The sequence below is a fragment of the Pantherophis guttatus genome, chromosome 3 (genome assembly GCF_059756535.1).
Source record: "Pantherophis guttatus breed Tessera chromosome 3, ASM5975653v1, whole genome shotgun sequence".
In the NCBI taxonomy this organism is placed as follows: Eukaryota; Metazoa; Chordata; class Lepidosauria; order Squamata; family Colubridae; genus Pantherophis; species Pantherophis guttatus.
The window spans coordinates 177,041,445-177,058,536 of NC_142065.1; the positions used below are offsets into that span (position 1 = coordinate 177,041,445).

The 17,092-nt window shown below is 39.2% G+C and overlaps 1 protein-coding gene across 2 annotated transcripts in view; it reads left to right on the forward strand.

Moving 5' to 3' along the window:
- Positions 1 to 5,201: 5,201 nt before the first annotated feature.
- Positions 5,202 to 17,092, forward strand: part of NKAIN3 (sodium/potassium transporting ATPase interacting 3) — a 133,926-nt gene continuing 122,035 nt past the window's right edge. Inside the window, exon 1 of one of the 2 annotated variants that reach the window (XM_034429844.3) lies at positions 5,202 to 5,891. In XM_034429844.3, coding sequence (XP_034285735.2) covers positions 5,838 to 5,891 — 54 coding nt within the window. In that variant the 5' untranslated portion in view covers positions 5,202 to 5,837. The remainder of the gene's footprint in view (positions 5,892 to 17,092) is intronic. The other variant, XM_087890615.1, reaches the window with a different exon arrangement.

Here is a 17,092-nt window from a genome sequence, read left to right on the forward strand (position 1 = left end):
AAATAGTTAATTTACTTCCTAATGATAATTTGTAGATGCCTTGGAAAAAAAATATTTATTTATTTATTTATTTATTAGTTCGATTTATATGCCGCCCTTCTCCGGAAACTCAGGGTGGCTTACAATGCATTAAGCAATAGCCTTCATAACTTTTGTATATACCTGCTTAGTAGGGCTTTTTGGCCCCCCCTAAGCGGTGTTCTAGTTTATACAAAGTCAGTTTATTGCCCCCACAAACCGGGTCTTCATTTATTTAGCACTTCTGTATCTGTATATGAATTTCTAAACTTTCAGGTTTTAGAGTTAAGCAATTTATAGACAATTGGTTCATATGTAACAGGGAAAATCTCTCCTTTTCAATGAGAACTAATTAATAATAGTTCTCAAAGATTATTGACAGGTGACATTGAAGTTTTATGTATTCTTGAAGCAAAATATTCTCATCCCAACAAATATTCAGGTCATGAATTAAAATGTTTCTATTCCATTGGAAAAATTCCTGATGCTTAAAAGGACAGTGGCTCAAGCTTCAAGACTAATTCTTACAGGTGAAATTGCTCTCCTTTGTATGCATAATACAAGTATCTGACTTGGTTGCACTTTGATTCATTTACCTTTGTCAAATTAAATAAGTCATTTAGCTAAGTCATTCTCCCCAGGGATCTTTCCAAAACTAAATCTGTGAACCTATGATTGCATTAACCCCCCTGAGAGTGAAGGAATACAGACACTGCCATGAAAAAAAAACATGCTTGTTTCTAATTAGTCAAATGACGAAGCTAAAAAGAATCCAAATCCCAGCCCAATGAGAGCAACAGAATAATCATTAATTAGGTTAATAATGGGACAAAGAAATATTGCAGCATCTAATTCATACAATATAATGAAATCATAAAAGGAAGATGTAGTGTAGGATCAAAGATCTCCTACACCAGGCATCCTTCATTTGGTGGTCTTTATTTCATTTCTAACATGAAGATTGTTACTAGTAGGAGTGGTAATACATTCCTGTATTAATATAGGTCCATTTTACACTCCAAGAAAAAAGAGATATTCCAGACCTGTCTGTTTCATTATGCTGAATGAGCAAAGAGACCTTCTGCAGAGTTGAACAGAAGGCAGAGAATGGTAATAATGAAGAGGGATAAAGCATCAACCATGTTCAAACTTTGCAACTTTTGAAATACTTTACAAAAAGTAAAGAGCCAAGCTGTTGTTTTCTAAACTTTTGACGATAAGAAACATTTATGGGAAATAAGCTTATTTAAATAACTTCATAGCCCAGTTTTTGGTGACTGCAATGTGATTGCATGATTTATTTCAATTTCTTATATAGGTATGTGTATAATAAGCAGCAGTTCGCAGCTAGCAGGATAGTGTAAATATCCTTATTCTTTTCTATGTGCTTTGGATAAGATAGGTCATGTGCCAGGTTTGTCAGTGCCTTACTAGTTCAGAAATAATTCATTTTTATATAATTGAACTGGATATCACAGAGGACCTTCTCCTAGGCACATAGTTTGTAGTATTCAGCATCCTAATTCAATTACATTTAGAATGCATTACTCTTTTCTAGAAAGATTATAATTTTTGTTAGAATGAATTAGATTTTGACTTATTTGAGAACATTTCTGTTAACATATTATCCTGTGAGCAGGAGAAGAGCATTCTACACATAGTTTAAGATTCAGCATGCTAACAGCTTTTGAGCAACTCATTTTCTTGATTGAACTTATGTTACAAATTTCATATGAGTAAGGAACACCTGGAAACAACTACTAACCAAGACTATTTAAGTAAGAGCCAATATCACATGACTCTTCATAGAACTCATGCAAATTCATGAAGATCTGTGCTTTAGATCTATGCCTTTGTCTTAGAGTGCACTCGACTTGACTTTTTGACTATCGCTACTTGTATGTTGTGAGAGATGCTTTTTAATTTGAAGATGCTTCCATGAAGATGCCACATAAAAATAATATGAAACAAAAAGATGCATGGTGGTGTCCAAAATGATCAGATATATGGTTATTAGGGTTCAATATGACACAATCTGTCATAACAGTTTTGTCCAGTCACTGATTGGACTGGGCTATATTAACAAATAACAAGAGTAACAACAATTTTCTTTTTGTATTGATACTAGACAACTTGTTTAATGGAATGCATAGATAACCTTGCATAAAAAGAAATACTGCTTAGGAAAACATACAATCAAGAGAGGGAGAAGCCTCCAAGGGCTTAATAATCAGAGAAAGAAACTTAGGAAGGACCTACTCTAATTGATCAGACAATTAAAAGTGGTGGTGGAACTTCAGAATGGCAAAGATTCTGGTTACATAGACTTATAATAAAGTAGAATTAGCTCATCTAGTCTTCTTTCCTGTCTGGTTTACCCGAGATAGGTGACAATCCAGGGGTGAAATCCAGCAGGTCCTGACAGATTCTGGAGAACTGGTAGCAGAAATTTTGAGCAGTTCGGAGAACCGGTAGAGGAAATTTTGAGTAGTTTGGAGAACCAGCAAATACCACCTCTGGCTGGCCCCAGAGTGGGGTGGGAATGGAGATTTTGCAGTATCCTTCCCCTGCCATGCCCACCAAGCCATGCCCACCAAGCCACACCATGCCCACCAAGCCATGCCCACAGAACCGGTAGTAAAAAAATTTGGATTTCACCACTGTGATAATCTCATTTTTACCTAGGCAACATCTCTTCCCCTCATTCCCCCAAGATCATCCACACATTCTATTACCCAACCTGTGACCTGTTGGATCATTGTTTCAGAGATATTTCTTTAGCTAAATAGAGAAATAGAATGAGCACAGGCAGGTATAGAAGCAGTGGGAGAGGAAGCAACTTCCAATATCCTATCAGCTAACCCATTGACTTTCCCTATAGGAAGCTGGGAGGGAGCATTGGAAATGGCTATCCCATGACTGTGCCATACAATGATGAAGCAACCAGAACTTTGCCCAATATCAAAATTCCATGGGAATCATGGGTCCTGGGTACATTCTGTATAGCAGCTCATTTGAGATATGTTAATTCAAAAATTGTTGCCCTATAATTGCCTATTTTGCCCAATAGAAGATTACAAACAATGAAACACTCAAGAGATTTAATAGTGCAGAGACATTTCATTGAGTTTACATGAAATCAGAGAAGCAGTTACTACCTGATATGATGGTCATGAGGAGCCAGAAACACTAATAAACAATGCATATATATAATAAATAAGAAAACTGACTATTGATACCAGAAGCCTCACCAACTGTAGAGGCACAGGTTGGAAAAACTGTGACGGTGACCACTACTACTTCTTATTGGCATTACATCTTTTCTGAAGCAAAGATGAGATTTGAGTCCCATTTGTTTTCCTTTTCTATCCAATGGTATCATCTTTACTTGGATATTGTACAATATTATATTTTATCATTAAACAGTGTGGGTTCTTTCCTTACCAGTTTGGTACAGTAGTTAAGGTGCTGGCTTACTAGGATATGTGAGTTCTAGTTCTGCCTTAGGCATGAAAGTTGGCTGGTTATATGGACCAGTCAACCAGTCTCTCAGCCAATTCCCTACAGGGCTGTTATGGGGAAAATAGGAGGGGGAAAGAGTATTAGACATGTTTGCTGCCTTGAATTTCTTTTAAGTAATAAAGGCAGAATAAAAATGTAATAAAAATAATTTTAGCAAGTTAATTGCTAAAGAGATGTCCCAAAAGGAGCAACAAAGTCCCAAGTATTCCATTGGCAGTAAGATCATTTTTTGAGAGAGATAAAGAGGTCTATTGTCTTCTTAGTTTGGAAGTATGAACACTGTGTATACTACACATTTTGAAAGAAACATTTACTTGTTGAGAAAGAAAAGCCACTGCATATTGCTGATGAAAAGAAGTTGGTCCTGTTCACACACAACACCCCCAAAATGTTGTGATTTATTAAAAAAGAGCCCTGGTGGCGCAGCAGACTAAAGCACTGTTATTAACATCAGCTGCCTGCAATTACTGCAAGTTCAAATCTCACCAGACTCAAGGTTGACTCAGCCTTCCATCCTTTCTAAGGTAGGTAAAATGAGGACCCGGATTGTGGGGGCAATAAGCTGACTTTGTATAAATATACAAAAGTATGAAGGCTATTGCTTAACGCATTGTGTCTCCAGAGAAGGGCGGCATATAAATCAAATTAAAAAAAAACATGGATGTGTTAACATACAAAGTCAGTCTGAAGTATCCATGTGATATGACGAAAATATTTCCTTCCGTCCTACAATGTGCTTCAATTGGTTATTTAAATATAGTACACATTTTTGTAGAAATCACACTCGTTTTGACTTGACAGCTGGATTTTAGATCAATAGAGGGTCAAAAATGTTCAAGAAACATTCAAAATTTAACGTTTGTTTCGTTTTCCTTTCTTTGCAGCTTTGAGACTGGAAGATGAAATCTCCCCTCTGCTCATTGCCTCGATATTTCTTTCCAAAGTTATGCTAAGGAACACCCCAGTGATTTCCCATTTAATGCAGTTGTGACTTTCAAGTTCATTGTGGAAATTTCGTTGTTTTCGTAAAACGAGACAAATAGTAGGACTGTAAGAAAATAAGGACACCTTTCTTGTCATTCTCTTACCAGGTGGGTATATTTTGTTCTAATAAAGCTGCAAAGCAAAGGTTTGTGCACCACCCGAGCCCTGCATAGGGGGCTCTTTGGTTTGCGGTAAGCAAATACGGTAGGTAGGAAATAAATGGCTCCCGCGCTAATTTCGTTAAATCTTTTCCTATACGTTTTCCCGGTAGTCCAAGCGGATGGAGAATAACTCTTCGAAAGCTTGTCTCCTTGAAAGCCCCGCTCCTTTAGTGGGTCGCGTCAGTTTAGTTCCCGGTAGAACAATGCGATCGCTTGCTTCCACTGACTCGAAGCTGCGGCTGGCTTAGTAGTTACACGCGAGTTCAATGTATCGGTTTGGGGTTCAGCTTTTCCGCCGGAGACTCGCACGGTCTTTCGGGGTAGACCCTTTGCCTTCTTCGGCTCCCTCGTCCTTTTAACTCCCAGCCTCCCACCTCGCAATTGGGCGCGCGCGCTGCTTCTGAGGCGGCTTCCCCTCCCCGTTCACTTTCCTCCAGTGCTGGGCTAGCCGTCGGAAGAAGCCCCTCCCTCTGGCCACGCCTCGGGTGGACTGTCTCGTCGCTCCCCCCGCGCTTCCTCTCAACAATAGCCCACTTTTCGGGCAGCCTCCCCGCCCGGGCACCGAGACGCGTCTCCCCTTTGCCGCTGAACGCGAGGGCGCCCTGAAACCCGCCGCCCCTTGACTTTTCGCTCTTCCCACGGGAACACCTGCCGGCTCTTTCGCAGTCGGGTTCCCGGCCAAAGGTCCCTGCAGAGCCATTCACGTTTCCTTTCTTCGGCCATTGACAATTCCGAAACCCCGCCCTCCCGCTCGCCGGTTTCACCATTCACAAGTCTCATTCATAGACACCACACGCCGAGACACACGCGCACCCCCCCACACACCCGCTCCTCTCCCTCCCTCCTCCCCTCCCTTCAGCCACACGCCCACCCTCAGCCTCCCCCTCCAGCTGAGGGACACTAGCAAGCGCTGGATGCCTCGCTCCGCTGCCGAGCTGTTCTCCTGAGCTCCTTCCCCGGGGCCGAGGCGAAGGAAATTCCCCCTCCCTGCTTCTAAACAAAGGGATTTAACCGGCGCACGAGGCGAGAGCAGCGGGGAGGGGGGGGGCGCGTCTGTCCGGATGTGGTGAGGGCTGTGCTGTGCCTGGCTTGGGCTCGGAGGGAACTGCAGAAACGGGAAAGCGGCGCCCCCGGCTCCGGCGAGCTTCTACCATGGGATGCTGCACTGGGCGCTGTACGCTGATCTTCCTTTGCACGCTGCAGCTGGTGAGTAGCAAGATTGCCCTTCGCCGAGGCGTCGCTGACTTGGGATCTTTCTTTTTTCCCCCTTCCCGTCAGCTGGGAGCGTTGCGGAAAGAACCCTCTCGATTCTGTCCCCCACTTCCCCCCCCCACAACCCCGGTTGTGAAGCGATTTCTAGCCGGTCGCTCTTTGGGGATTGACTTGCCCAGGAGTAATGCAGCTGAAGGGCTAGTCCACCTGGCGCTTCCTGGGCGTTGGAAACTCTTCACCGGGGTCTCCTCTGCCACTGGCTGACAATAATGGGAACCGGTCCCGGTTGCATGCAAAGGCGGTGTGTGTGTGTGTGTGTGTGTGTGTGTGCGTGTGTGCGCGCGCGCGTGTGTGTTGGGGCGGGTGTGTAGGTGCGCGCCCGATTGCAGGCATGACCTTCCAAGTATGATCAACTTCTCGTAGGCAAAAGGATGTCCCGAAAACGAGGCAGCCGGCAAGTCCGGTCTGCTCGCCCCCCCTCTTCCCCCCCCCACTTCTACCTTTTTGATAGCATCTTCTTTTGGCAACCGATCTACCGGCAACAACCTGAACCGGTTCCAAGCTTCAGCTAACTGCTGCTCAGCTGCAGAGATACTCCAGCCAGCTCAAGAGCAGCAAAGACTCAAGTGTTCTGCTGGTCTCGGGGTTGCTTTCCTGGAAGGGAGGGAGATGTTTGTTGAGCGGCTGCCATTGTCAAATAGATATGCCCAATTGCTTCCCTCCTCCAGCCCCCTTGGGTTGAATGTGTCAACCTTCTGTGTGTGCTATTATGTGGAGGAAAAGCTTATTTATGGGAAATGGGGCTCCCGCAAAAAGCACTGCACATTGCCTAGGAAAGCAAGTTGATCCTTTTCAGATTGAACACATGTTCAAGTGCTCACGGGACTCATTGTAAAATATGTATTCATACGATACAAGGTATATTTTTGTTCTTTTTCTTTGGATGATGATGATGCTGACCTCCAGTTGGAAGACAAAGTCCTGGATAATTTTCTCCTCCCCCCCATCCCTTGAGAATCACTGAATGTGTCCTATAGATGCCAGTTCTCTGGATTTTGATTTTCATCCTAATTTAATTTGAAGGCTGCTAAAGTATTGATGCGAAGAAGATGTTTCTTTCCTCTTCAGAATTGGTTATTTAAATATTGCACATTTCTGTGCGAATTTCATTCGTTTTATATTGTCTCAATTTAACAGCGTTTTAGAAGCATTTTTGTGATCAATATGAGGTCAAGATGTTCAAACAGTACTCCAGGATCTGATAATGAGTGAAATTACTCTTTCTTTTCTCCTTTTTAAAAGTCCCTTTGAGACTGCAAAGTGATATCTCAACTCTGCTGGTGCTTGAGATATTGAGTTGTGTATTGTACTGTCAAGAACAGAAGTGTGATTACAACATATCTGTTGGAGTGTTAATTTATTTTCCAATTATTTAAGTGTTTTGAGGAGTCTCTTTGTTTTGTTCACATTTAGAAAAGCAATAAAACCAAAGAAAATGAATGACATAATCCCCGTTACTTCATTAATAATAGTGGAGGAATAGGGATGTTTTGTTTATTTGTTTATTTATTTATTTCAATTTGTATACTGTCCTTCTCCTAGTGGACTCAGGGCGGTGAACAGCCAGAGCTAAAACACACGCAGATACAAAATTTAAAATTGTTAAAAGAATTATATAACTGGCCCAATTTAAAACAATTCAATTTAAAACCCCATGACAATTTAAAACTAAAAAACTAAAAAGATTAAAAAAGGGGGAGGGGGTTCACGCCAGCCTTTCTTGATGGAAAAGAAAAGTTTTCAGGGCACGGCGAAAGACCCGGAGATCCGATATCCTTCGTATCTCCGGGGACAAATCGTTCCAGAGGGCAGGAGCTGCCACAGAGAAGGCCCTCCCCCTGGGGGTCGCCAGCCGACATTGCCTGGCTGACGGCACCCTGAGGAGTCCCTCTCTGTGGGCGCGTACTGGTCGGTGGGAGGCTATCGGCGGCAGAAGGCGGTCCTGCAAATACCTAGGTCCTATGCCATGGAGCGCTTTAAAGGTGGTAACCAACACCTTGAAGCGCACCTGGAAGACAACTGGAAGCCAATGCAGCTCACACAGGAGAGGTGTCACATGGGAGCGCCCCCTCGCTCCCATAATCCCCCGCACGGCCGCATTCTGCACCAGTTGGAGCCTCCGGGTGCTGCTCAAGGGGAGCCCCATGTAGAGAGCATTGCAGTAGTCCAGGCGGGAAGTGACGAGTGCCTGAGTGACTGTGCGTAAAGTCCATTCTAATTACATAGCTTTGCTTATAATGTTGTTTTATTTCCTCTGAATAAATGGGGCAGGGCTTATATAGCAAATATGCTCAGTTTTAAAAATTAGTGGATTTTCATTGCTTATTTCAACTGATATAAAAATTCAGTAAAAAATAATTCTTACAATATAAGTCTCCCTGTCGCATCAAAAAGTTCTATTTTAAGTTGGTTGTTTGCTTTTAGTGCTTTTAGAATACTGCTGACATTTCTACTGATTCATGGTTTATGAGCATTTTATCGTTTGCTTATTAGTTGTACACCAAATAATACAATCTTGAAATATTAGGTTTAGGCTGTATGCATTTGGAATTAATTTGGAAAATAAAGAAGCAGGATATTGCAGAAAGATTTCCTATGAAGATCTTCTGCTAAATTAATATTGTCCCATCTACGTCTCTGGAGATTATCTTGGTTGGAAAAGGCCTTAGGGGAATTTTGGCATCATGCATGGAAATGGAAGTGGACTTTGCGCTGATTGCCCATGTCTTCTCTTGATTGAGCTTTACTCATCAGTATACAATTAAGCAGGTGCTGAAGTTGCTTCAAGAGTAATAAAGGGAGATCATCTCCACAATCACATTAAACAATGAATGGTCTTTAGCCACAGTTTACTGAAGAAGTCAGAAACAATTCCTAATCTTGAAGGAAACCACCATTCCCTTTTTTGTCTCTCCCCCCATAACACTTCTTTCTTTACACACGTGTGGAGAACCAGGCAACCTATAAAATACCATATCTGATCCTCAGGCTAACTTCTTGTAGTCCTCATTTCTAGACTTTATTAAAAGGCATCACATTGCTAATAAGACTTATTTAGCTACTCCCTGTGGCCTGCAACTTGTAAGAGAAAAAAGAGAGTGATGGAGAGAGACCAGGGGGAGACAGCTAATGTAGAGGCTAACTTTATTGTTTCTGTTTCCACACCACTCATCTACCCCAAATTCCCAAGTAATTTACATCTAAGGCACTGTGGTCCTCAGCACTAAAAGGGTGCCTATCTCTGGGTAAAAATAACCAGGAAGAAATCAGGAAACACACATGGCTTACATCACTATTCACAAATCTCACTAAGCCACAACATGTTGTGTTGCATTTAGTAGGCTTACTCAGGCCTGCTATTTTAGCAGAGGAGAGTTTATTCATTAATGTATGAATGGGATTGGTGAATAAACTATAATTTGTTAGAGCAGCAGAAGGCCAGTCAAAAATAAATAAACCACGTTATAGTATTGTGATGTAATATAGGGTTACTGCAAGTGTCAGCTCAGATAAAGGGGAAGTAATAATTATTTCAATCATGGCATAAATACAAAGAGTTTACAAATACTTGCAATATAATCTTATGAATGTTTATTTGTAAATAAATATTTTATTTAGTGCATCCTAGGTTGTAATTCTTTGCATAGTACAATGGCAGGTCAGTGTGCAATAATATGCTATATAAGTTACTGAATACACTGAGCCTTATTTCCAAGAGAAGCTTTCCCAGACGGCTATTAATTTCTATGCAGAAAAAGAGCAATGCAATATACTATTCTAATAACAGTTAAGGATATTTCATGGGAGAGTATCAAAACTCTGAGAATATGACAGGAAAACTGCACACAGAAGCAACTAACTCTTCTTAAGTTTAGTAGCTAACTGAGCAAAAAAAAAAAAAGTGGAGAAACTGTGTTCCTTTCCTTTTTGTACTAGTGTCAATGAGAGTAAAAATAACTGCATCAACTCTAGGGCTGATATTGTTTTCCCTTTTCACTGATATTGATTCCCTTTCCCTTTGGAATCATTTTAATTAATTAATTGTTAATTAATTGGATCCCAGTACTTTCAAAATACCACTGACATTAAAAAAATTCTATGAAGCAGATGGAACCTATTAATGTATTTTTATAAGTTCTGTTCCCCCACATGGCAAATATGACCCATCTCAAAGTGGTACATCTTACAGAACAGCCTGTGTGGGACTGCTCCTTATCCAAAGCTTTTTCTTTGTAATCATCTGAGTTACCACTAATGAGCCAATCATCATGAGAACATGAGATGCTGACAAGCAATGTTGGGTAGTATAGATGGCATAATAGTTTGAGATGCTCCATCACTATATTCCCATTAATCACGAGAGGTTATACTCCTATGAGGCGTCAGAAACTGCAGTGAAATGTGTTGTGTTTGGTGTTGCAGAGATGGGTGGCAGAAGTAGTTATTTAGCTACTATTGTAAATGGAAGCTCCAAGTAGAGGTCCCTAAGTATGTTTTCTTTTTCTTTTGTTTTTAAACAGATCATTCTTATAATAAAGCTTATGTTTTGAAAGGAGGCTGGTAGGAATATATGGCTGGTTTGCAAAGGGTCCCTAACCTAAGAAAGAAACGGGGTATCCTCAGAGACCTTTATATGACTCCTGCTAGCTGGTAATGTTGGAAATGACCCAAGGCTGACTTTCCAAAACAGCTATGTGACTTATGCAAACACTCTTTGCCAACTGTATCCTATTTGCATAATTGACTGCTGAATCCTGATAAAATACTGACAGATATAGTAGGAAAACATCTGCATAGGCAATGCTTCCAAACCATTAATTTTTGGGCACTTCCTTCTGTCACTCAAATGAAGAAGTCAGATCTGTCTTGGAGCTATTAACTCATCTGTTCTCCTTTGTTCAAGCCAAGAGGATAGGTTCTTAGGACCTCTGCCTTTCAAATGTTCATTATAATTCAGGAGTTACTCTAAATGTAATACAGTAAGTAGACGATAGAACTACTAAAATAGTAAGCAATTAAATATGGCAAGTTTGGTAAGGTTCTCTCTAGTAGTTACTGATAAATCAGTTCAGTGTTAATTCTGTTTGCTGTTGAGTATTTTGTCTGTCATCTGAAAGATTTTATAATCGGTTTTCATTTTATGAATCGGTAATTAAGAATATTAGAAAGCATTCTAAAAGGTTTGATTGTAAAATTAGAAAGCAGAAGTAGCAAGGGTAGTTTGTAATGAAGCACTAGTTTATAAACAATGCCACATTTCATCAGCCTTTCATATAAGGTGATAAAACTGCTACTGCTTGCCTTTCCCAGTGACAGAGATGGTGACATGAAGCCCTGGTTTTTCATGCATAGATTATTTTTCTTTTGCATTAATTCAGGTTTTGATTGATTCACACATGCAAAATATTAAAAACAACCATCAAACAATAACCTCGATGGCACTTTATAATACTTTTGCATTATTTTATACAAAGTGTGACTTCTGTTTATGAGAGTGTATCGATGCTGCATATCAGTACAGTGTTTTGTGGGGGTTTTTTTGCTTAGATTATGAAAACAACACTGGAAGAAGGCAATAATTTGTTTCTTCTAGCATTTCTATTCTGATAAAAATATTATCTACTGCCTTTGAATTGTTTCCTGAGATGCTCAGTATTTCTGGTATGATATTGGCAGGCTGTCAGGAATTTGAAGAATTATCCTTAGAACCATGAAAACACAGAATATAAACAAGTACTATAACTGTTGTTGAAACAATTGTTACAACTAGATTTCTTCTAACAGGGTATGGATAAAACTTGATACAAAAGAGAAATTGCAATATATTGCTAAAATTCATAGCAAAATGAGATGCTAAATAATATCCATAGTAAAACTAGTACAGGTATGAATGAACTGCATTTCCTTTAATTTATATTGTGAGTTTCACCTGGTTTTTAAAATAGTTTTAAATAGCAATCATAGGCTAAACAAAACAATACAGGTAGTCGTCATTAGTGACTGTCTCATACAACAACTCTTTGTAGTTACAAAATGAAAAAGTAACTTTGCAACCAGTCACCTCCTTTATGAACTTTGCAGATCTTTAAAGCAAATGAAAGCTGAAGTAAGCTCTTAAACACAGTTGTGGTTTCACTTAGCAACCTCTTCACTTAACAATCAAGTTGACAGTCCTAACTGTGGTCACTACACGAGAACTACCTATAGTTTTCTCTCCAGAAGTGAGGCAGGCCGCCATTCCCCTAAAGACCTGATTCTGCCAATTCACTTGGGGTTCATAGAAGAGCCTTTTAAATTGTATTTTATGCTTGCTTTCAACTTCCTCCTACCAGAATATAATATTTCTATGTTTTTTGTGTTTTAACTCTGTATTGCTTAAAGTTGCTCTGTGAGCGAGATGGGCAATCTCCAAATTTGATAAATGACTAAATATAGACTGGAATGCAAATAGCTTAATTTTCCATTTAAACAGGATGATGCCCTAATAAATGTCTTTTCCTTCAAATAGTTGTGTGTAAAATTAAATTAACTTGGAAACAAATTAATCACTTTAAATAGTCCTATGATCAAGCCTGGCATGAAATTGTGAATTTGAGATAAACAGTTAAAGTCTGCCTTTCCCAATGATCTTCCATTGAGCTTAGAAAATGTTCTGCTTTTATTACAGTCAGTTGAAATTCCTTAACACAAAACCGCTAGAGGCAAAAGTTTTTAGTATGAACTTGTTCCTCCCCTCTGCTGTTTATAGTCAAATGTTTGTGCTTCTCTTAAGAATCGTTACCATATAGCAATGCCAAATCTTTCTGAAGAGCATCATAAAAATCGCTGCTATCCAATATGAACAACAATCTCTGCATAATTTTTAAATTCAAGAATATATTTAATTGCCAGCAGCAGATATACAAGTCTAGCAAAAGAGTATGCTTTATGAAATATTTTGAAGAAATAGAGGGAGATAACTAAATTTTCTCAGTCTCTAGTAATTTTTGGATTTGATCATAGAAAGAAAATTCAATCTCTTATTTTTCAGATAAATACCCTGTTTCCCTGAAAATAAGACATCCCCTAATAATAAGCCCAATCGGATTTTTGAACGCAGGTGCTAAAATAAGCCTCCCCCCGAAAATAAGCCCTCTCCGAAAATATTTAAACGCAGAGCTGGAAATCAGTAAGATGGCAAAAGGAGCCCCATCTTGCTCCATGTGTCCCAAAATAATAAGACCTCCCCAAAAATAAGGCCAAGCGCTTATTTTGGGGTTCAAAAAAATATAAGACCAGGTCTTATTTTTGGGGAAACACAGGTAAGAGATTATAGGCTCTTTTTGTTTTTGGTCACATTTTGTTTTATCACATTCCTTAAAAGTACTTTTTTGTGGTGTTGACTAAAGTGAATGATACTATTTCAAAAATTCTTTTACCTATTTCAAAAATCTTTAAGATGTTGCAGCAGTTCATTGATTTTATATTTCAGCAGTAGAGAGAAGCTTATTAAAATGTATAAAATCATTCTGCTAAGAATGCTGTTATAGTTGATCATACATATCATGCCATACTACAAGTAGTCCTCAACTTTTGACCCCAATTGAGCCCAAAATTCCTGATACTAACTGGGAAAGTTGTTAAGTGAATTTTGCCCCATTTTACAACCTTTCTTGCCATAGTTGTTAAGTGAATAGCAATAGCAATAGCACTTAGACTTATATACTACTTCACAGTGCTTTACAACCCTCTCTAGGCAGTATGCAGAGTCCGCCAATTGTCCACCAACAATCTGGGTCCCCATTTTACTGACCTCGGAAGGATGGAAGGCTGAGTCAACCTTGAGCCTAGTGAGATTTGATCTGCCAAACCGCTAGCAGCCGGTGATCAGCAGAAGTAGCCTGCAGTACTGCACTCTAACCACTGCGCCACCACAAATCACTGCAGTCATAAGTTAGTAACATAGTTTTTAAGTGAATGTGGTGCCCCACTGATTTTGCATGTCAAGACGGTCACAAAAAGTGACCACATGACCCAGGACACTGCAACCATGATAAATATGAGTCAATTGCCAATCATCTGAATTTTGATCATATGACCATGGGACTGCTGCAAAGGTTGTAAGTATGAAAAATGGCCATAAGTCACTTTATTCAGTGCTGTTCTATCTTTAAACAGACACCAAATGAACTGTTGTAAATTGACGACTACCTGTAGAAAAAGAGAGATTGAGATTTATAATTCATCTATCAAGACTGCATAAATATCGCTACATGCAATAATCCCTGCAATAAACAAAACTAACTATATGATAAAAATAAAACCCCATCCCCAAAGTTCCATATATTGGCAATGTTTGGTACAATGGTTATTTTGCTAGAATTCTATTAAGTCATGTCAATGTACTATGAATGGGGGAAAAAAATTTATTCAAATATTTTGCCAAAATGTGAATAGAAGATGGATAGGTTCCACTTGAATATTTCTGAAGATTAAGTGTTACGTTACCCAATATTTTCTAATCGTCAGTTATTTAACAATAGTAAAACCAAAAAAATGACATTATTATTATTATTTTTTTAAAAAAAACCCAGCCTGATGAAATCATGAATTTTTGAAGAAAGGAGGCAAGGAAGCAGTGGACTAAATTCTGACACTGAAAACATAGCTTGCTCTGTTTCCAAACTGATGTTTTCTAATATGTTGGATTATAATTCCTGTAATACTGAATTCATGTTGTCTGGGAATAATGGGAATTATCAAAGAGGCCTACAAAGCACAGAAGCTATCAGAGTTAGAGAAGATTATTATTAGAAGACACAAGGCAACCTGTTGTGGTCCGCCAGCAGCCTGCGGACTGGGTAATGGAGTCGGACAGTGAGGAGGCTGGGGAGGACAATGGGCCAGTCCTGGAGTCAGGGGAAGGCCTGGACAAGGGCTCTATGTTGGAGGCAGAGATGGGGCCAGGGCCATCTGGAAGCGATGTGCGGACTCTGGAACCTCCAGAGGTGGACAGCAGAGAGGCAGAGAAACAGGAGGAGCCTGTTCCTAGTGCACACATGCGAAGAGCTGCAGAAAGCAAGATGAGCTGAAGCAAAAAGGACAACTTGGGAGTAAGGCCAGAAGATGATTGGCCACTCCCATAAGGCTTAAAAGAGCAGCAACGAGCTGTTGGGAAAAGCAACGTTGATTCATGTGCTTCTTATTAGCATCTCTTGAACTTTGTGGTGTTTTTGCCAAGAAAAGCCTTTGGCAGGTTGCCAAAGAAATCAAAGGTTGGTGATAAGGCCAACGGAATGGTTATTAAGAATTTTGTTTTGGACTAAGCTGAGAATGAATTAATTCTCAGCTGTTTTAATAAAATAAATTTGTTGAGGACTGAATTGTGTTTGGTAATCACTACTTGGGCCTCGGTCACAACACAACCCATAACCTGTTGGGTCATTGTTTTAAGAGATATTTCCTTACCACATTTCTTAATGCCTTCAACAATGGCACAGCTTGCAACGTACTGGAAAAGTTCTTAAAAATTCAAGGAGAAATACAGAGATGTATCTACCTTGGAAGTAGTTCAGGTTGAACTGTATATTACAGTCAAGCATGAAAGTTGATCTCAGCATCTGTTTTATGGTATTTTGTATTATGTCATAAAATGCTTTATGTTTATGTTTATCTTATAAAATGTCTTATAAAATTTCCAAATTTCAATTGCATGAGAATCATAGGTCTTGGATTTTGGACACATTCTGTAAGTTAGCCCGTTTGAGGTACGGAAAAAGATTTGCTGTATGATGTACCATTTCGCCCTGTTAAAGGTTACAGACACAAAGCGTTTTAGTAGTACAGGTAGTCCTTGACATACAATAGTTCATTTAGTGACCTTTCAAAGTTACAATAGCATTGAAACAGTGACTTATGATCATTTTTCACACTTACGACCGTTGCAGCATCCCTATGGTCGTGTGATCAAAATTCACACACTTGGCAACTGACTCACACTTATGATCATTGCAGATCTTCTGGGATCCCCTTTTGCGACCTTCTGACACGCAATGTCAATGGGGAAACCAGATTCAATTAATAACTGTGTTACTAATTTAAGAACTGCAATGATTCACTTAACAAATGCGGAGAGAAGGGTTGTAAAATGGGACAAAACTCACTTAACAAATTTCTCACTTAGCAATATAAATTTTAGGCTCAATTGTGGTCATACGTTGAGGACTACCTGTATATAGAAGCTATACTTTAATTCTATATGAATGTATGCTTCCACTTTCCACTCCAGAGTCTTCATTTAACTGATTTACATTGCATTAATTCATTTATTGAATCCCAACATTTCAAAATTATCAAACATTTAGAACTAATACTTATTATTTATTAAACAAAGGGAAAGTCTCCTAACTCAGAATTCTCACTCGAAACACAAGCGGCCACAATCAAATCATCCTACTTCAGATACATTATACAAAGATCTCGCTCTTTGGAAAAGTCTGTAATGAAAGGTAGAAGAAAAAGAGGACAATCGGCATCAACTAGATAGACTTCATTACAGTTGCCATGAGAGCCCCATTAGAAGACCAGGGATAGATACTCATGGACAAAATTATCAATATGGTTGCAAGGAGTTGAAAACAACTAAATTGCACACAATCAATCAATCAATCAATCAATCACAAAGTCTCTCAGTTAAATTTAACTCCTGCTGATTTTATGAACGGTCAGGTTGCTTGGCCAAATGACCGAAGTAGTTTTCTAATTTATTTTACAGTAATGATATTTCTTTGTAGTCTTCAATCTAAATAATAACCAGATCCAACTCTGGTTAACGTGTAAGGATAAGTCAAGATTGACTAAGTGCTGCCACCTAACTGAACTTATTTATTATCTATTAAAATATATTTATAAGACCATTCGTATTATATGCAAAATAGTATGCAGATGGTGCATTTTATTATATTTTGCAAAGTTTATTATGGATTAGACTAACATGAGCTTTACAACTCAGCTGTGTGAATCAATATATATGAGGCAATGAATTATGCACTGATATTAAGTTTCATTTTATATATGCCTACTGAAAATAAATCTACTGAACTGAATTATATTTATTTCAAATGGGTATGTATAATACTGAACTGTAATCTTCTCAA